The sequence below is a fragment of the Salmo salar genome, chromosome ssa29 (genome assembly GCF_905237065.1).
Source record: "Salmo salar chromosome ssa29, Ssal_v3.1, whole genome shotgun sequence".
Taxonomy (NCBI): domain Eukaryota; kingdom Metazoa; phylum Chordata; class Actinopteri; order Salmoniformes; family Salmonidae; genus Salmo; species Salmo salar.
In genome coordinates this window covers 22501214-22523495 of record NC_059470.1, presented here as the reverse complement: position 1 = coordinate 22523495, position 22282 = coordinate 22501214, and the positions used below count along the sequence as shown (strand labels likewise).

At 45.1% G+C, this 22282-nt stretch overlaps 1 protein-coding gene across 3 annotated transcripts in view; it reads left to right on the top strand.

Annotated features, from left to right (window-relative positions):
• The window catches only part of scn5lab (sodium channel, voltage gated, type V-like, alpha b), a 196745-nt gene that overhangs the window by 30476 nt on the left and 143987 nt on the right, over nucleotides 1-22282 (top strand). For 2 of the 3 annotated variants that reach the window (XM_014181334.2, XM_045710742.1), the window contains exon 1: nucleotides 19332-19873. In XM_014181334.2, coding sequence (XP_014036809.2) covers nucleotides 19674-19873 — 200 coding nt within the window. In that variant the 5' untranslated portion in view covers nucleotides 19332-19673. Of the gene's footprint in view, nucleotides 1-11395; nucleotides 11705-15868; nucleotides 15988-19331; nucleotides 19874-22282 lie in introns of those variants that run through there. The other variant, XM_014181333.2, reaches the window with a different exon arrangement.

Here is a 22282-nt window from a genome sequence, read left to right as displayed (position 1 = left end):
CTCTGTGCCGCCTTTAGCCGGAAAGCAGCCATCCTGCTCTCCAGTTCCACCAGGCCCTGTCCTCCTTCGTGGACGGTCATATACAACACCGCCGCCCTCAGCCAGTGATGGCCCGACCAGAAGAAGTCCACCAGCTTGCGTTGCAGGTCTGCGAGCAGACCGGCGGGGGGGTTGAGGACAGCCAGTTTATGCCACAGGGAAGATGCCACCAGGTTGTTAATTATCAGCACCCTCCCTCTATATGACACTTGGGACAGGAGCCACCTCCACCTGGCCAGTCTTGACACCACTGCCTGTGACAGCCCCTCCCAGTTCTTCCTGACCCACCTCTCCGAGCCCAGGTACACCCCCAACACTTTAAGCCCTTCACAACCCCACTGCAAACCCCCTGGAAGCAGAGGAGGAGCCCTATCCCCCCATGCCCCACATAACAGAGCTTTGCTCTTGCCCCAGTTTACCTTAGCTGATGAAGCTCCCTCGTACACCTTCAGACTGGTCTCCAGTGCCTGCATATCTTGACCATCCCTGACCATCACAGAGACATCATCTGCATATGCTGACACTGCTATGCCTGTCACCACACCCATACCTGTCCAGCACACTCCCTGCAGTCTCCTGCGTAGCAGGCCTAAAAAAGGCTCAATGGCTAATGTGTATAACTGCCCAGATAGAGGGCATCCTTGTCTAATGCCCCGTCTCACCCAGACTGGCCTACTGAGCCCCCCTCCCACCTTAACCATACATGATGCCCCAGCATACAACAGCTTCACACAGGTCAAAAAACTCCTCCCAAACCCAAACACAGACATCACATTAAACAGATATTCATGGTCCACTCTGTCAAAAGCCTTCTCTTGATCTAAAGAGACCAGTCCAAAGTTCACATTAGAACCTCTCGACAAGTCCAACATGTCCCTAATTAAGAACAGGTTGTCCGTGATTGAGCGTCCCGGTACACAATATGTTTGGTCCTTATGTACTATCGAGTCCAAGTGGGACTTCAGTCTGTTAGAGAGGACCTTGGCAAATATCTTGTAGTCCGCACAGAGCAATGCCACAGGCCTCCAGTTCTTAAGTTCACACAAGTCCCCTTTTTTTGGGCAGGAGAGTCAGAGCCGCCCGACGGCAGCTCATCGGCAACTCTCCTACCCCGATGCATTCACGCAACACGCAAAAGAAGTCCTGTCCAATTATTCCCCAGAATTTTTTATAAAACTCCACTGGGAGTCCATCGACCCCCGGTGCACGACCGGGGGACATCTGGGTTACGGCCTCTGCCAGTTCATGGGACAACAGAGGAACGTCCAAATCGTCCCTCTGTGCCAGAGAGAGTTTAGGGAGTTCTGTGAACAAGACCTGAGCACACAAAGGATCACACTCTTCTGCCCTATACAATTCAGTATAAAACTCCACAGTCCGCTCCCGCATCTCACCCACCACAGAGGTCACCCGCCCATCAGACAGCCGTAGACAATGCATACCCTTGGCTTCACTGCTCTGTCTTTCCAAACCAAAGAAGAAGGAGCTGGGAGCATCCATCTCCTTGAGCATGGAGAATCTAGCTCTTACAAGTGCTCCCTTTGCTTTAACCTGGAAAAAACTGCCCAGGTCCCTGCGTAATTCAGCTAAATTAGCCTGGAGGCCTACATTGCCTTGCCCCACCATCTCTACCTCCATCTCACTAATACACCGCTCTAGTTCCCCCAGTACTCTCCTAGCCTCTGAGGATGAGAGAGCTGTGTATTGTTGACAGAAAAGCCGAATTTGGATTTTCCCCACATCCCACCATTGGCTCAGAGACTCATACTCCTCTATTTGCTGCCTCCACCTTTCCCAGAAGGTCTGGAAACCTGCGCAAAAAGTGGCATCTTGTAAGAGCTTTACATTGAATTTCCAATAGGATGCCTGCCGGGGCCCTGGTGAAATAGACAGCCGAGCCATGGTTATGTGATGATCGGAAAACCCCACCGGGAGAATGGTAGCGCCCAACAGCCTATTGCTCCGATTCCTAGACATATAAAACCGATCAAGTCGGGCTGCACTCACCCTGGCCCCAAAAACCTTCACCCATGTGTACTGTCTTGTGTTCGGATGTTTAGTTCTCCAAACATCCACTAAGTCGAACTGATTAATAATGTCCCTTAACACTCCCACTGACACTGAATGAGGCTCTTCCCCATTTCTGTCTTTTGTAAAATCCATTGTGCAGTTCCAGTCCCCTCCGACCACCAGTGTCTCCTCAGGCGCTACCTGTGAGAGTTCCTGTCTAAGACTCCCAAATAGAACCCCTCTTTCTCTCCCTGTGTTAGGCGCATACACATTTATAAAGACAAAACCCATGTTGTTAATTTCTGCTTTAACAACAAGGAGCCTACCCCTACACACCTCCTTTGAGGAGCACATTTTTACAGACAGACCCGGTGCAAAAAGGACTGCCACTCCTGCACTAAGATTTGTCCCATGGCTCAACACACTTGCCCCTTTCCACCAGAGCCCCCAATCGACTTCATTCAACACATCACTATGTGTCTCCTGCAGAAACAACACCTGTACTTTTTTTTGTTTTACATATTCACCCAACACACTCATCTTTCCCGCATCTCTGGCGCCATTTATATTGAGCGAGCCTACCCGTAGAGTCTCCATAAGAAGTGGGAGAAAAGCCAGCAGAGAAAAAAGACCAATAGCAAAGCTCAAAAGTCCCAGTGTCAGAAAGAAAGTATACATCTAAACAGTGTCCGAAGGTAAACCCTTACGCACTGTTGTGACCCACTTCCTCAACCTAAACCGTTTCCTGGGTGAGAGGACACCATGCCCCTCATTTTTCACAGCATGTTGTACTGATCGTACAAACTTTCTTGAATCAGGGAAAAAAGCCTCAAGATTAACTTTTTTTCCCTTGGTCTCATTCAGGAACCTTGTCAGTTCTCTCAATGTGTACTTAGACCCCTCTGCTTGACTGGCTGTCAGCTCCGGGCCTATTGAAGAGGAGTCTGAAAAAAATATCTCCTCATCCTCTTCCTCAGACTCACTTTCCTCCTCATCTCTATCTCCCACCCTGACCACCTGCTCTTCCTCTCTGGTCATGGCATCTCCCACAGCAACAGGCAAAATTTCCATTGTGCCTTTAACCACACCCTTTTTCCTTTTCCGCTTGGCACCCTCCTCCTCCCCCTAGTCTCTTACACTTCCCCACTATACTCTCCTCATCCACTAGCATAACCTGACTAGACCTAGCATCCTCTACACCACCCTCCATAGCATGACTAGGCCCAGCATCATTCACACCATCCTCCATATCATAGCTAAGCCCAGCCTCAGCTACCCCACCATCTCTAGCCTGACTAGGCTTAGCCTCCACTACCCCACCATCTCTAGCCTGACTAGACCCAGCCTCCGCTACACCACCATCTCTAGCCTGACTAGACCCAGCCTCCACTACACCACCATCTCTAGTCTGACTAGACCCAGCCTCCTCTACCCCACCATCTCTAGTCTGACTAGACCCAGCCTCCGCTACCCCACCATCTCTAGCCTGACTATGCTTAGCCTCCACTACCCCACCATCTCTAGCCTGACTAGACCCAGCCTCCGCTACACCACCATCTCTAGCCTGACTAGACCCAGCCTCCACTACACCACCATCTCTAGTCTGACTAGACCCAGCCTCCTCTACCCCACCATCTCTTGCCTTACTAGACCCAGCCTCAGCTACCCCACCATCCCTGGTATGACTAGGCCCAGCCTCTGCTGTCTGCATCTCATTTCCCCCTGCACTTTGACCTCGATTTCCCCCACCTGCGCTTGTACCCTCACTTTGTCTACGGCCTTTATGTGGGCACGCAAAGCTCTTATGCCCCAAATCCCCACACTCAAAACACCGTAGACTGTCTGTGCTGGCAAACCCTGCATAGAGCCCCTCCCCATGCCTCACTTTAAAATGCACATTTAGCTGTTGCTCATTGTTGTTCAGGAACATAAACACTTGCCTCCGGAACGAAACAACGTGCTTAACAGCAGCTGCCTGAAAACCTGCCGACAGTACACGAAACCCGCTAGCAAACTTACCAAAACGACTCAGCTCTTTCCTGATTTGATCGTCCGTAATAAACGGAGGTAAATTTGCAACAACTACTCTTGTCGAAGGGGTAGAAAGAGGTAAAACTGGCACCAACACATCCCTTACAAATATTCCGCTAGCAATTAGCCTACCAACCAAATTTTCTCTTTTCATGAACACCACCACCGCTTTGTTCATTCTAGAAGCAGAATGTATAAATTCAGCTCCTACCTGTTCGCTGACCGCGAGCAGAACCTCCTCCACCTTAACTCCATTCTCAGGAACACACCTGAATCCATGCCGTATCGACAGCGTCTCCTCCGCGCTAGGCTGAGAAGCCATCGCGCATACCACACCTTGCAAACCCCAGAAACCTTACTCTGTCTTCTTCCACCCTAACTCTGAAAAAAACGGTGGATACCGCTAAAACAAATATTGCATTAACCCTCCACCATAGAAAAAAAAATGTAAGAAAAAGATCAAGAAAAGAGTCTAGAAAGTTAGTTAGGACAGAGTCCTCCGCACCAAACACTCAAACTCCAAAAAACTCCCAGCATGCAGAGAGAGAGAGAGAGAGAGAGAGAGAAAACACACACACACGTGTGTGTGAGAATGTGTTTGTGTGAGAGAAACAGAGAGAACACGTGTGTATGTGTTTGTGTGAGAGAAACAGAGAGAACACGTGTGTGTGTGTGTGGCTGGGTGGGTGGGTGGCTGGGTATGTGTGTGAATGTGTTTGTGTGAGAGAGAAAGAAACAGAGAGAACACACGTGTGTGTGTGTGTGTGCAGTAGGCAAGCTGTTCTAAACCATCAACATCAGGGCCCACATCAGGCCCACAAGCTACATGTTCCTACCCTCAGGTAAACCCTATCTCCCCCTCTCCCTTTTGTTCAGGATTCACTTTAGACGCCTGCGCTCAAGTGCTGCAGCTGAAAGTACCCGAGTGGCGCAGGCAGCCAGCCTTTGAAATGAATCCGAGGCCCATTTAACTTGTTCAATACCCCTAGTGACCTACATAGTGCACTTTAGTGGATCAACCCTATTTTTGGAAGGAATTGCATTTGCCTAAACGGGCTCTTGGTCAAGCCTGACGAGCTGTCCTTTACATTTCATTAACTCCCGATATGCTGAGTGCTGGTCCTACGGGGTGCAAGACTACAGAGTGCAATACTACAAAATGCTAGACTACAGGGTGCAATACTACAGGGTGCAATACTACAGGGTGCTAGACTACAGGGTGCTAGACTACAGGGTGCTAGACTACAGGGTGCAATACTACAGGGTGCTAGACTACATTGTGCTAGACTACAGGGTGCAATACTACAGGGTACTAGACTACAGGGTGCAATACTACAGGGTGCAATACTACAGGGTACTAGACTACAGGGTGCTAGACTACAGGGTGCTAGACTACAGGGTGCTAGACTACAGGGTGCTAGACTACAGGGTGCAATACTACAGGGTACTAGACTACAGGGTGCTAGACTACATTGTGCTAGACTACAGGGTGCAATACTACAGGGTACTAGACTACAGGGTACTAGACTACAGGGTGCTAGACTACAGGGTGCTAGACTACAGGGTGCTAGACTACAGGGTGCAAGACTACAGGGTACTAGACTACAGGGTGCTAGACTATAGGGTGCTAGACTACAGGGTGCAATACTACAGGGTGCTAGACTACAGGGTGCTAGACTACAGGGTACTAGACTACAGGGTGCTAGACTACAGGTTGCTAGACTACAGGGTGCTAGACTACAGGGTGCTAGACTACAGGGTGCTAGACTACAGGGTGCAATACTACAGGGTGCTAGACTACAGAGTGCAATACTACAAAATGCTAGACTACAGGGTGCAATACTACAGGGTACTAGACTACAGGGTGCTAGACTACAGGGTGCTAGACTACAGGGTGCTAGACTACAGAGTGCAATACTACAAAATGCTAGACTACAGGGTGCAATACTACAGGGTACTAGACTACAGGGTGCTAGACTACAGGGTGCTAGACTACAGGGTGCTAGACTACAAAATGCTAGACTACAGGGTGCAATACTACAAAATGCTAGACTACAGGGTGCAATACTACAGGGTACTAGACTACAGGGTGCTAGACTACAGGGTGCTAGACTACAGGGTGCTAGACTACAGGGTGCTAGACTACAGGGTGCTAGACTACAGGGTACTAGACTACAGGGTGCTAGACTACAGGGTGCTAGAGTACAGGGTGCTAGACTACAGGGTGCTAGACTACAGGGTACTAGACTACAGGGTACTAGACTACAGGGTGCTAGACTACAGGGTGCTAGACTACAGGGTGCTAGACTACAGGGTGCAATACTACAGGGTGCTAGACTACAGGGTGCTAGACTACGGGGTGCTAGACTACAGGGTGCTAGACTACAGGGTGCAATACTTCAGGGTGCTAGACTACAGGGTGCTAGACTAAAGGGTGCTAGACTACAGGGTGCTAGACTACAGGGTGCTAGACTACAGGGTGCTAGACTACAGGGTGCTAGACTACAGGGTACTAGACTACAGGGTGCTAGACTACAGGGTGCAATACTACAGGGTGCTAGACTACAGGAAACTAGACTACAGGGTGCTAGAATACAGGGAGTTAGACTACAGGGTGTTAGACTACAGGTCACTAGACTACAGGGTGTTAAATTACAGGGTGTTAGACAACAGGGTGTTAGACTACAGGTCACTAGACTACTGGGTGTTAAATTACAGGGTGCTAGAATACAGGGAGTTAGACTACAGGGTGTTAGACTACAGGTCACTAGGCTACTGGGTGTTAAACTACAGGGTGCTAGACTACAGGTCAGTAGACTACAGGGTGTTAAACTACAGGGTGTTAGACTACAGGGTGTTAGACTACAGGTCACTAGACTACATGGTGTTAAACTACAGGGTGTTAGACTACAGGTCACTAGACTACATGGTGTTAAACTACAGGGTGTTAGACTACAGGTCACTAGGCTACTGGGTGTTAAACTACATGGTGTTAGACTACAGGGTGTTAGACTACAGGTCACTAGACTACAGGGTGTTAGACTACAGGGTGTTAGACTACAGGTCACCAGACTACTGGGTGTTAGACTACAGGGTGTTAGACTACAGGGTGTTAGACTACAGGGTGTTAGACTACAGGGTGTTAGACTACAGGTCACTAGACTACATGGTGTTAAACTACAGGGTGTATATCTACAGGGTGTTAGACTACAGGGTGGTAGACTACAGGGTGTTAGACTACAGGGTGTTAGACTACAGGTCGCTAAACTATAGGGTGCTAGACTACAGGAAACTAGACTACAGGTCACTAGACTACAGGTCGCTAGACTACATGACACTAGACTACAGTGTTAGAATATATGTCACTAGACTAGAGGGTTCTTGACTACAGGGTGCTAGACTACAGGGTTCTAGACCCCAGGGTGCTAGACTACAGGTGTCTAGACTACAGGGTTCTAGACTACAGGGTTCTAGACCACAGGGTGCTAGACTACAGGGTTCTAGACCACAGGTGTCTAGACTACAGGGTGCTGGACTACAGGGTGCTAGACTACAGGGTTCTTGACTACAGGGTGCTAGACTACAGGTGTCTAGACTACAGGGTTCTAGACCACAGGGTGCTAGACTTTATATTAACAGAGCAGAAATAACGCTGTTTTTATAATGCCGTAAACAAAGTGTTGTGGTATACTTACGGGATTCAATCATCTGGACTGACCTAGGGGACCCTGGCGGTACCTTCCCAAATAATGAACGCAGAGGTTGTGTGTGTGTGTGTGTGTGTGTGTGTGTGTGTGTGTGTGTGTGTGTGTGTGTGTGTGTGTGTGTGTGTGTGTGTGTGTGGGGGTGACCTGTGATTGGGTTACCAGGGTTACCAGGTCTCTGATTTGTGTTGGGAACAAAGGCAGCCCTGACCACCAGGCACTAGTGACAGTCAATGTAAATAATACATTAAGGTAATTGGACACACAGTATTTGGGCAAGTTTTTTAAATGTTTTGCAACAGAAATTGAAAATGAGTGTTTCTTATTGAATGAGTCCAAGTAGACCCTCCCCGTTTCAAATCATTTTCTTCCGTTTGGTGACTACTCACCCTGGTTCTCCCTTCTGCTTGGCTTCATGTTGTGATGTTAGAGTCAGTGATGACTGCATGCACACAATCACACATAGCAGGCCTGTTACGCAAATGCCTAAACACAGTACTATATCTTTTTTTTACTGCACTATAAAAAAAAAGTGCTATCTAAACCTCAAAGGGTTCTTCGGCTGTCCCCATAGGAGAACCCTTTTAAGAACCCTTTTTGGTTCCAGGTAGAACCCTTTTGGTCTCCATGTAGAACCCTCTGTAGAAAGGGGGACAGCCAAAGAACCCTTTTGGAACCATTTTTTCTAAATGTAGACCTGAGAAATGACAGGAGAAAGTAAATAAGCCGTGCATTTGTTGCTTGTGTTGAATGTACAGTACAGAACAGAACAGTCATTCTGCATCAATGTTGATGTGTTATCAGGATATCCAAGTTTGGGGAGCCTATTCTCTTCGCTCCATTAGGTGTCTTGTCTCTTCAGATAGCGTCTCTGGGCTCCATAACTACAAAGCATTAGAAGCTGAGGCGTCCATTGATTTACATTGCACATGCACACGCTTAACAATTTCATTTACGATGCACAACAATACATTATTAACTCTTTAAATTATCTTTATCTCTAATATTTTCCCAAATACACATGAATCGTGTACTGGTGGTTACTAAGATAATTATATAGGTTCTAAAAATGGGTATCAAAAAGAACCATGGGAATAGTCAGTACTGGTTATGAAAACATGGACACATGAGAGAGGCAGAATTCTGTCAAAGCAAAGGCAGACGCAAAGTTGCTTGAGATTATGCTGCGAGAGAGAAAAGCAACCCAAGCGTACTGGCGTTTTGTTCAGCCCTTCACAATGTCCGTTGCATCAGGGTCCGGGGCAGTTAATAGCTGAAATGGTATGGAAGTATAAGGCGAGACTTCACATGCATGGTGTACAGGCGCAGGGGGCCACACAAAGGCCATGGAATCACTCACAGATTGATTTAACCTGTTTATAAAGCTGCAAAACACGAGTGGATATTTATGTCATAGGCTTTAATGCAGGTCAGGCCTGATATATTGTATAACATGTATAATATCTTAATGTACAGTTGACACTCATGGAAGTACTGCATTTTATACTTTTGTTCATGGGGTTATTGACTCAGAAAGTGATTTCTGATTAAAAACATTCAGTAACACTTTATGAGCAGTCGTGCATTAATATAAGACGTTATGAATGTGTTTGCATTATATGAAAAGGTTATTCATGGGATGTGTTACCAAATAGTCTATATTTTCAATGAGGTTGTCATCTTCTGAGCCTGCATTAATATGGAATCGGATAGGTAAGGCCTTAGGCAGATCTAAAGTGGCTACAGTGATTATTTCGATATTTTATTCTCTTGTGAGCAGGTTGCTACCTGGTTGAAAGATTGTGTAAGTCTCCAGACTCTGATGGAGTGAGGTTGTAAGCTGAGGTAATGGGACGTCAGGTGCTCTTTTGATGTGGACTCTCACAAGGAATAAGGTGAAGAAACGCATGAATGGATGAAAAATGAGGCCTGTCCAATCATTCAATTAGAATACAAAACAGATGGCGTAGTCTGTTTGTGCACGGAAGTTTGTGCACCCACACAAACACGCGTACAAGCATTCACGCACACGCACACAAACACACACACCATTACACACCCACACCACGCATAACACAATAGTGCCACAATCTATTTTGGCGACAGAATAACTGTCCTCGGCTGAAGTGATGATGTGAGTGAAGGGGAGGCAATATCAATGACAATGACAACCGTTTCGTTATGATAACCCCCCCAAGCTTGGTCTATCTGTACATTACAATAGCAACCAAATAGGACCTTTCGCTGCAGTGGGCTAAATCAGGGTCACAAATCAAGTCTACTTTGAAACAAAAGTATACACCTCACACACATGGTTATGCGCTTAAAGAAAATAAGACACTTGTACCATGTCAGATATAGAGTTGAAAATGTATTACGTTTTGAGTTTGCATCCCAATATTACATTTTGTACACAGTGCATTCGAAAAGTATTCAGACCCCTTGACTTTTTCCACATTTTGTTACGTTACAGCCTTATTCTAAAATGGATTTAATAAAACATTTTCCTCATCAATCTACACAAAATACTCCATAATGACAAAGCAGAAACTGAATTTTTTGACATTTTTACAAACGTATTACAAAGAAAAAACCTTACCAAGATACCTTATTTACATAAGTATTAAGACCCTTTGCTATGAGATTTGAAATTGAGCTCAGGTGCATCCTGCTTCCATTGATCATCCTTGAGATGTTTCTACAAATTAATTGGAGTCCACCTGTGATAAATTCAATTTATTGGACATGATTGGACAGGCACACACCAGTCTATATAAACAAAAACTAGGCCATGAGGTTGAAGGAATTGTCCGTAGAGCTCCGACACAGGATTGTGTCGAGGCACAGATCTGGGGAAGGGTACCAAAACATTTCTGCAGCTTTGAATGTCCCCAAGAACACAGAGGCCTCCATCATTCTTAAATGGAAGAAGTTTGGAACCACAAAGAAGAATGGGAGAAACTCCCCAAATACAGGTGTGCCAAGCTTGTAGAATCACACCCAATAAGACTCGAGGCTGTAATCGCTGCCAAAGGTGCTTCAACAAAGTACTGAGTAAAGGGTCTGAATGCTTACGTAAATTGTATATTTTTTTAATGAAGTTGCAGAAATGTCTAGAAACCAGTTTTTGCTTTGTCATTATGGGGTATTGTGTGTAGATTGATGAGGAGAAAAAACGATTTAATACATTTTAAAATACGGCTGTAATGTAACAAAATCAAAAAATTCAAGGGGTCTGAATAGTTTCTGAATGGACTGTACATCACAAAAGACTGACATCTAATAAAAGCGTTTTACATAGAAACACCAGATTTTTAATGTTTATTTTTTTAATGCTTATTTATTATGAAGTTATGAAAAAGATGAATAACATTCCACCCATGAGGCCACTAGAGGGTGATTTGGTTAGTTGACTGTAGGAAAGGGGTCTATGTTAACTCAGGTCTGCATTTAGGAGTGATACCCTTGTGTGACTGCCCTGTTGATTACCTCTCCCTGTCTCTTTCTATCTCCCCCTCCCTACTCCCTCTCCCTATCACCTCCTCCCCACTCGCTACTCTCCCTCTCTCTATCTATCTCTCTCTTTCCTTCCCCTCTCCCCCCCCTGGCAGCTGGTGAAGTCAACCCTAGGACAGGTGACTCAGGATGAGAAGATGGCCACCCTGCTGCTACCACCGGGTCCTGACAGCTTGCACCGGTTCACCCGGGAGTCCCTGGCTGCCGTGGAGCAGCGGATCGCTGAGGAGGAGGCCCGGCGTACCAAGCACTACCAAGAGGACCTGGGAGACGTGGAGCTGCCCCGGCCCCGGGCCGACCTGGAGGCCGGCAAACAGCTGCCACGCATCTTCGGCGACATCCCCGCCGGCCTGGTGGGCGTCCCACTGGATGACTTTGACCCGTTCTACTTCAAGAACCAGAGAGTGAGCACTGGGGGGTGATGGTTGGTGGGAGAATGAGAGGGGCTGTGGGGGTGTGTGTTTGTGTGTGAGCGTGAGGTGGTGGGTGTTTCTCTCAAGGGTCCTAATACTTGTGTTCGAATGCCAGTGTTAAATGTGTTTCTAAGAGCATGTCACTTCTTATATCATCACTGACATCGCTTCCTTTGTCTGTTGGACCTCCTTGAAGGATTTCCTCTTTAGTACCATTCCAATTACTGGAACATCTTCCTGTGTTCGTTTATTCATCTGAACCAATTTCCCCTTCTGAAACACATCTCTGATGTACTCACAGTGACCCTCCTTATATAAAGCCTCTGAGATGGTGTGTGTGTGTGTCATCCGTCCTAATGGAAACTGGCTGTGCCCTTTGAGTCAGGTTGAAAGGATTCCCCATACCCATTTTTGGGCCCTGTGACTGGCCCTGTTTGGGCTGCTGATTCAGGATGTGTGTGTGTGTACGTGCACATGCACTCGTCTGCACGTGTGTGTGTTCTAAGAATGCAAAAGGTATGACTGATTTACAAATAGAAGGATCAGACAGACAGACAGACAGACAGACAGACAGACAGACAGACAGACAGACAGACAGACAGACAGACAGACAGACAGACAGACAGACAGACAGACCGATGATGGTTTACTGTTGCCACCATTATCTGTTTCTCACACAGTCCTTCTTCCTTAATAAGAGTTTTGAAATGGGTTCGTGTCCCCCCCCACTGTGTAGACTGGAGGTTGCCTCATCAAGTCATTCTATACAGTATGCATTACAGTATACCTCCCAGAGTGGCACATTTTTGTTCCAGCCCAGCACCAGCACATCCATACTGAACTACTCAACTTATTGTCAAGCTGCTTGATGAGTTGAATTAGGTGTGTTAGTGCATGGGCTGGAACAAGAATGTGCAACCCTGGGGGTACTGTAGGACTGTAGATGAGAAAAACGTGTATTCCAGGATGTGAATATTAAGCTTTTAAGCTGGTGGATAAATCAAATTGAACTGACAGCTATGGCTGTAGTTGGTGTGGCATCAGTTGGATTTAAGTGATTTGAGTGTGTAGCAATTGAGGAAATAACATTAGATTTGATTTAATCAGTTGCCCAGGGAGTGGAAATTGTACCGGTACAGTATGTGAAAAGGACAGAGGCTAGAGTACTGGTTTTAAGGTGCTCAGTTTTAAAATTGGCCTTTCAAAATTCATCAGTGTGGAGCTTTGGTTGGTTTGCTGGAGGATACAGAGGGAGGCTGAGGTCTGAAGAGCTAGTTCTCCTGGGGGTAGATAGTTCTCCTAGGGATATATAGTTATTCTGGGGATAGATAGTAATTCTGGGGGGTAGCTAGTTCTCCTGAGGATAGATAGTTCTCCTAGGGATAGATAGTTATTCTGGGGATAGATAGTTATTCTGGGGATAGATAGTAATTCTGGGGATAGATAGTTATTCTGGGGATAGATAGTAATTCTGGGGGGTAGCTAGTTCTCCTGGGGATAGATAGTTATTCTGGGGATAGATAGTAATTCTGGGGATATATAATTCTCCTAGGGATATATAGTCATTCTGGGGTGTAGCTAGTTCTCCTGGGGATAGATAGTTATTCTGGGGATAGATAGTTATTCTGGGGATAGAACGTTATTCTGGGGATATATAATTATCCTAGGGATATATAGTAATTCTGGGGTGTAGCTAGTTCTCCTGGGGATATATAGTTCTCCTGGGGATAGATAGTTATTCTGGGGATATATAGTAATTCTGGGGTGTAGCTAGTTCTCCTGGGGATAGATAGTTCTCCTGGGGATAGATAGTTATTCTGGGGATAGATAGTTATTCTGGGGTGTAGCTAGTTCTCCTGGGGATAGACAGTTATTCTGGGGGTAGCTAATTATTCTGGGGATATATAGTTCTCCTGGGGGTAGCTAGTTCTCCTGGGGATATATAGTTCTCCGGGGGATATATAGTTCCCCTGGGGATATATAGTTCTCCTGGGGATATATAGTTCTCCTGGGGGTATATAGTTCTCCTGGGGATATATAGTTCTCCTGGGGATATATAGTTCTCCTGGGGATAGATAGTTCTCCTAGGGATATATAGTTATTATGGGGATAGATAGTTATTCTGGGGATATATAGTAATTCTGGGGATAGATAGTAATTCTGGGGGGTAGCTAGTTCTCCTGGGGATATATAGTTCTCCTGGGGATATATAGTTCTCCTGGGGATAGATAGTTATTCTGGGGATATATAGTTCTCCTGGGGGTAGCTAGTTCCCCTGGGGATATATAGTTCCCCTGGGGATATATAGTTCCCCTGGGGATATATAGTTATTCTGGGGATAGATAGTTATTCTGGGGATAGATAGTTATTCTGGGGATATATAATTCTCCTAGGGATATATAGTAATTCTGGGGTGTAGCTAGTTCTCCTGGGGATAGATAGTTCTCCTGGGGATAGATAGTTCTCCTGGGGATAGATAGTTATTCTGGGGATAGATAGTTCTCCTGGGGGTAGCTAGTTCTCCTGGGGATAGTATAGTTCTCCTGGGGATATATAATTCTCCTGGGGATATATAGTTCTCCTGGGGATAGATAGTTATTCTGGGGATAGATAGTTATTCTGGGGATATATAAATCTCCCAGGGATATATAGTAATTCTGGGGTGTAGCTAGTTCTCCTGGGGATAGATAGTTATTATGGGGATAGACAGTTATTCTGGGGGGTAGCTAGTTCTCCTGGGGATATATAGTTCTCCTGGGGATAGATAGTTGTTCTGGGGATATATAGTTATTCTGGGGGGTAGCTAGTTCTCCTGGGGATAGATAGTTATTCTGGGGATAAATAGTTGTTCTGGGGATAGATAGTTGTTCTCGGGATAGATAGTTCTCCTGGGGATAGATAGTTCTCCTAGGGATAGCTAGTTCTCCTGGGGATAGATGGTACTCCTGGGGATAGATGGTACTCCTGGGGATAGATGGTACTCCTGGGGATAGATAGTTGTTCTGGGGATAGAGGACATGTCAGCTGGATACAGTTGTGGGTCCTCACCTCACTTTCCTCTCTCTTCCTGAATGTTTCTGCCTCCCCCTCCCTCTCTCTACCCCTCAATCTCTCTCTCCCCATCCCTCCTCCTCTCTCTCTTTCTCTCTCTGACTTTCCCTCAATCTCTCTCTCCCCATCCCTCCTGCACCCATCTCTCTCTCTTTCTTTCTCTCTCTCTCGTTCTCTCTCTGACTCTCCCTCAATCTCTCTCTCCCCATCCCTCCTGCCCCCTCTCTCTATCTCTTTCTCTCTCTCTCTCTGTCTCTCTTTCTCTTTCTCACTCTCTTTCTCCTACCTCTCCTCCAGAGAAATAAGAGCTCCTGCTAATTTCCCAAAGGTTTTGTAGAGGAATGGAACAAATAAACCAAACCAACCTCTCATTGTTTACCTTAACCGACACAGGCCATTTGATAATCCAATAGGTCTATGCAAGCCCACACCGACAGACTATGAGAGAGTGGATAAACCTGCTGGTATTATATGAACTACAGTTTAAGAGATGTTTTCAGATGACTATGAAGGCTTGGGATGTGGACACATCTTGAAATGAGTCTGTTTTGAGGTTTAAATACATTGGACTAGGGTTGCAAAATTCTGGTAAATTTCCCCAGATTCCCAGGTTTTCCACGAATCCCTGTTGTAACATTCCCGGAATCAGGATGGAATAGACAGGAAATGTAGTATTTCTGGAAAAGATGGGCTTTTTGGGAAAGTTATGCAACCCTACATCGGACACACTTTGAGTGTAAAGACATTTTACAGAGCAGAGAGTACCAGCATGGGGGACTTGCAATGTAATCAGTGATTTTGTTTGTGTGTGTGTATGTGTTCGTGTGTGTGTGTGTGTGTGTGTGTGTGTGTGTGTGTGTGTGTGTGTGTGTGTGTGTGTGTGTGTGTGTGTGTGTGTGTGCGCGTGCATGTGTGTATGTGTATGTGAGTGGATGTACTGTCAGTGTGTGGTTGTTGCCACTGCAAGTTTATTGTACACGTTTATTGCCATGCCATATTGCCCTTAACCATGATGCATCTCTCTGTCTCTTTCAATCTCCCGCTCTCTCTCTCTCACGTTCTTCCTCTCTCTCTTTGTCTCTCTCGCTTCCTGTTTCTCCACAGACATTTATAGTACTGAACAAAGGGAAGGCCATCTTCCGATTTAGTGCCACGTCTGCACTCTATATTTTTAACCCCTTTCATCCTGTTAGAAGAGCATCAATAAAGGTTTTAGTACACTCATATCCTTTCTGATGGAACGCTCACAGCTCCACCAACACTTGTCTGTTTTAGGGTTTCAAAATGAAAATCAGTGAGCAGAGACTGAACAACATTTGGGAGGGAACCAAAGCCTTAGAATGTACTCTGGTTCAGTTTGTCTAGTTAGATTGTCATGTCATTGTCGTTGTAATCATGTTGACATTGTGTACTAATGGGGGTAAATAGAGACAGGGGAGGGAGCTGATCTGCTCAGAATAGAATCGTTGGTATTGCCTGCTGTCTCTCACTATCAGTGAAGAGAGGAAATGTCAGTCTCACTATTAGTTTGTATTGTACTGTTTTATTACGCAAAATCAATGAATGAGAGGAGTCTACACAGGACTAGACTTGTCCTCTGCCTCATGTGCATTAGACTCATCTTAGAGGTCGTACTCCAAAACAGATTTCATCTCAAGCTGTCACTGACTCATAGACTCAGTGGATGGTTACTGTTAGGCTATGTATAGACTGGATGGTTTCTGTTAGGTTATGTATAGACTGGATGGTTACTGTTAGGCTATGTATAGACTGGATGGTTTCTGTTAGGTTATGTATAGACTGGATGGTTACTGTTAGGCTATATATAGACTGGATGGTTACTGTTAGGTTATATATAGACTGGATGGTTACTGTTAGGCTATGTATACACTGGATGGTTTCTGTTAGGTTATGTATAGACTGGATGGTTACTGTTAGGTTATGTATAGACTGGATGGTTACTGTTAGGTTATGTATAGACTGGATGGTTACTGTTAGGTTATATATAGACTGGATGGTTACTGTTAGGTTATGTATAGACTGGATGGTTACTGTTAGGCTATATATAGACTGGATGGTTACTGTTAGGTTATGTATAGACTGGATGGTTACTGTTAGGCTATATATAGACTGGATGGTTACTGTTAGGTTATGTATAGACTGGATGGTTACTGTTAGGCTATATAGGCTGGATGGTTACTGTTAGGTTATGTATAGACTGGATGGTTACTGTTAGGCTATGTATAGACTGGATGGTTACTGTTAGGTTATGTATAGACTGGATGGTTACTGTTAGGTTATGTATAGACTGGATGGTTACTGTTAGGCTATATATAGACTGGATGGTTACTGTTAGGTTATGTATAGACTGGATGGTTACTGTTAGGCTATATATAGACTGGATGGTTACTGTTAGGTTATGTATAGACTGGATGGTTACTGTTAGGCTATATATAGACTGGATGGTTACTGTTAGGTTATGTATAGACTGGATGGTTACTGTTAGGTTATGTATAGACTGGATGGTTACTGTTAGGTTATGTATAGACTGGATGGTTACTGTTAGGTTATGTATAGACTGGATGGTTACTGTTAGGCTATATATAGACTGGATGGTTACTGTTAGGTTATGTATAGACTGGATGGTTACTGTAAACTCAGTCAAGTGTTTTTTTGTTCTATTTTTAACCTTTATTTTTTGGAATCATTCCATTGGTCCATATGGACGTCAAGCCTAAACTCTTTCGTCCCTGCACCACACTCCCCCTAGTCCCCTCTTCCTCCACTGAGCCCTGCTATAAATATCTGGAGCGGTGTTTGCGGGTGTTGAGAAATACTAGGCTACCCGGACACTTTGCTCTTGTCAGCCCGATAAGCGGGTGGAATAGGTCATCTCTAAAGGTGTTGGGTGGGTGGGCGTGGGGGGGTAGGATAGGGTAGGGTGGAGGGGCCAGAGTTAACCCTCTTCTCATACACCCTATGGGCCCCAAGCGAGGGTCTGCCTCCAGTCCACCCACCTGACACCTATGGCGCCAGGCAGGGGCGGCTCTGACACAGAACCAGAGTCTTCCCAAGATGAGATGTCATAGCTCTGCGATGAAATACGAGGGTTGGGATTGAGGATTTAGGACCGTATGACTGCTCTGCCTGATAGCTGTCAAGACGGCAGCATGAGCAATCACATACTAAAATAAGTACCGTACATCAATCACATACACAGAACACGCGTACACACACACACATGATTCTGCGTCGGCTCGTCCTTTTGTGCGTGTGCCTATCTCTCTGGTCATGCCTGTATGTGTGCATGTATGAGCTGAGAGAGTGGTGAAAAGCGTTCCCTTTGAGGCGGCGTCACAGATGCCATGTGTCCTCACGATTGCTGATTACCCAGGGGTCCTTGGGCCAGGGTACATGTTTGATTATTAACTAGGGATCAATGAGGTTGTAGCCAGAACACACTTACTTTAAAGTGGGTACAGCACTACAAAGCTGTGATTGAAGTCATCAAAGCGAGACTATATAATATATCCTGTAGATTAAGCCGTCAGAGACCTAAGTAAGCATTCTATAAAAGGATGAGAATTCATGCAAAAGCTTCTGCCGAGATATGCTTCAACGACTCACAGTAGGCGCATAAAAAAATCATCTGTGTACATTTTTCTAGCGATTTATTAACAAACCCTGTGATTCCAGGCTCTAGCAGCTTTTGGCAGCAGTCTGATTTGCACATAATGCTGAAGTTGACTTTCTCATTAATAGTGTGGGTGCTCTGGAAGACTCTGTAGAGCCAGGGTGCTTATCGTTATGGTGACTAATTTGAGTAAAGTGCTGTCTGTGAGTGTGGGAATTTGAACGAGCCGTCATAGTAATGCTTGCTCAGGCAAAGGGACTTATGACACGGAAGCCATTATTTTGACACCTCAGTTTTGGTAGGGGAGTCATTTGATTGTGTAACTGACCAGGGATTCAAACTCTAGTTGCCTGCTGGTAGCCCTCTGACCTAAAGCCTAAGCACAAGGTTACTCATCGCAAGGGTTTTTCCGAACCACCTGTAAATACAAGCAACAATAAGAAAGCAGAACGTTCTCCCGTACGAATAGCCCAGAGCATTTGGCGTAGCATACAGCAAGCCATTTCCAACTACAAATACAAATGAGGGAATTTATTCTATCGAGAGATGTTTGATAGACGGATATCAACGGATCAACATTGAAGTACAGAGCGATATCAACTGATCAAAACCTTCTAAAATATAGGCCAAATTGAAAATTGGGGACAGGAAATCAACTTTCAAGTCACCTACTCAATTCCCCCTCACTAGCTGTGTTGAAGTTGCATATTTAATCCGTTTTTTGAATAGACAGTTTGGGTTCCACTTGCCACTCTCCACACAGCAAGGCGGATGTTTTAATCTGCCTATGGAGTGAGAAGGGAGGGGCGAGTGGGAGGATAATGCTATTAGCACCATGGTGGCCAAGGCTAACCAACAGCTGAGGTATCATTTTTGCCGTTAATTAGCTTTCGCCCCAGCAAATAGTTCGAATATTTGTTCTGTGCTTGCTCTTTGCCCCTGTGAGTATTTACAAGAGATATACTTACTTTGGACAGATATTTTCAATAGTATGTTTATTATTTCAGATCATTTTGAGTAATTTGGTTTCCTAAACATAGAAAATATTGAAACTATTAAAATGTACACTACACGCCTACAGTACATGCAGAGATGGTTTCTCAGCCTAGGCTTCACATACTGTATAATTCTGTGTCAATGTAGCTTTTGATCACTGAAATAGTATGTAACAACAATGTTGTTACTTGGGGTTATGTTAGTGTTACTAAACAGGGATTTTTTTCTTTCTTCTATTCACTCAGTAGAGTGATATGACAGCAGGCAAACCAAACCTAAATGGGATACTTGGGCATAAATAATCTCTACGAATTAATATTCAGAATAGTACTGTTGCAATTTATGTATATGTTGTTATTGAATCCACCATTTTCCTTAACCACGGGCACGTTATTCAGTCTGTTCATAATGTGCACTATTTTGACCAACTGTTGCTTCATGGCCATGTCGGAACCAGCATATTGGGCCAAGTATGTTGAGTAAGTATGCCTTGTTCACCCATCATCTCTGTCTCTCAGCATTGACGCTAGCTTCTTCTGTGAATTCTCTCTGTGTTCTTCTTGCTGTTCCCTCAACCCTCTTTGACTGTATTGATCCTCTGTGCCCTATGTGTCCTGATGTAACGCTTTGCCAGGTGTTTGTTGCCTTGCCAACCACAATTAGCAAGTAAGTTCACGATTTTAGTGTACCCGGCTAATTTGCTAATTGCACTCTTGCTATGCTACATCGGAATGAACAACCATGGTATGAGTGTCACATACCGTTTATACATTCTCAAATTTTCATTAAAGGGATTCATATTCCAACCAAACACTTTGATAAACAAACAATTGAAAGCAAAATCAATGATGGAATGGGAATTATCATTCAGTTGAATCTTTATCTATCTGTCTATCTGTCTATCTGTCTGTCTGTCTGTCTGTCTATCTGTCTATCTGTCTGTCTGTCTGTCTGTCTGTCTGTCTGTCTGTCTGTCTGTCTGTCTGTCTGTCTGTCTGTCTGTCTGTCTGTCTGTCTGTCTGTCTGTCTGTCTGTCTGTCTGTCTGTCTGTCTGTCTGTCTGTCTGTCTGTCTGTCTGTCTGTCTGTCTGTCTGTCTGTCTGTCTGTCTGTCTGTCTGTCTGTCTGTCTGTCTGTCTGTCTGTCTGTCTGTCTGTCTGTCTGTCTTTCACAGTCTAAGTTCATCTCACACTATGGATTTGCTGTTAGTCAGCGGCATGTGTTGTATGGATAGAGGGGATTTGACCCACAGACATGTAACCAACGTAGTCTAGTCTGCCATGTTGTGATAAGGAACTGCCCTTTCTTTGAAACAGTCTGTCCAAAACCAGAGTACACTCTTAGAAAAAAAGGTGCCATCTAGAACCTCAAAGGATTCTACAGCTGTCCTCATAGGAGAACCCTTTGAAGAACCCTTTTTGGCTCTAGGTAGAACCCTTTTGGTTCCATGTAGAACCCCTTTGACAGAGGGTTCTACATGGAACCCAAAGGGGTACTACCTGGAACCAAAAGTGGTTCTACATGTCCTATGGGGACAGCTGAAGAACCCTTTTGGAACCATTGTTTCTAAGAGTGTAAGCCCTCCAAGTTTACCTTTAATGAAGACAGTCTTTCAGCCAATGGAATCTGCACAGTCAACGCACTACCAATCGGCACGATCTGTAGCATGCAATGACTCCCAGTAAGTCAGTCTACCTTCTTAACCTTACAGTCAGTAACAATGACAAAGACTAAAAGGAATATGGCTGTGCACTTCCTCCGAATGCTGCATCCTCCATCCCAATCTCTGTTGCCTCTGAAGAGTCTCTCTCTCTCTCTCTCTTAATTTATTTTATGTTACAATGAAGTGACACACTGGATTTTAATGCCCATTCTTGTCTTGATGACCTGCTTAACTCATCAAGGAGCACTGCTGTCAAAGAGCTCGCTGTCTGTGACATTCCCTTCTGCTTCTCATTCTTACTGTCCTGTGACTCGGTCTCTTCCTAAAGTTGCTACATGTCTCTCCCTAAAGCTGCTACATGTCTCTGTCTCTCCCTAAAGCTGCTACATGTCTCTGTCTCTCCCTAAAGCTGCTACATGTCTCTGTATCTTCCTAAAGTTACTGCATGTCTCTGTCTCTAACCTAAAGCTGCTACATGTCTCTGTCTCTCCCTAAAGCTGCTACATGTCTCTGTCTCTTCCTAAAGCTGCTACATGTCTCTGTCTCTAACCTAAAGCTGCTACATGTCTCTGTCTCTTCCTAAAGCTGCTACATGTCTCTGTCTCTCCCTAAAACTGCTACATGTCTCTGTCTCTCCCTAAAGCTGCTACATGTCTCTGTCTCTCCCTAAAGCTGCTACATGTCTCTGTATCTTCCTAAAGTTACTGCATGTCTCTGTCTCTAACCTAAAGCTGCTACATGTCTCTGTCTCTCCCTAAAGCTGCTACATGTCTCTGTCTCTTCCTAAAGCTGCTACATGTCTCTGTCTCTAACCTAAAGCTGCTACATGTCTCTGTCTCTTCCTAAAGCTGCTACATGTCTCTGTCTCTCCCTAAAACTGCTACATGTCTCTGTCTCTTCCTAAAGTTACTGCATGTCTCTGTCTCTAACCTAAAGCTGCTACATGTCTCTGTCTCTCCCTAAAGCTGCTACATGTCTCTGTCTCTTCCTAAAGCTGCTACATGTCTCTGTCTCTTCCTAAAGCTGCTACATGTCTCTGTCTCTTCCTAAAGCTGCTACATGTCTCTGTCTCTAACCTAAAGCTGCTACATGTCTCTGTCTCTCCCTAAAGCTGCTACATGTCTCTGTCTCTTCCTAAAGCTGCTACATGTCTCTGTCTCTTCCTAAAGCTGCTACATGTCTCTGTCTCTTCCTAAAGCTGCTACATGTCTCTGTCTCTTCCTAAAG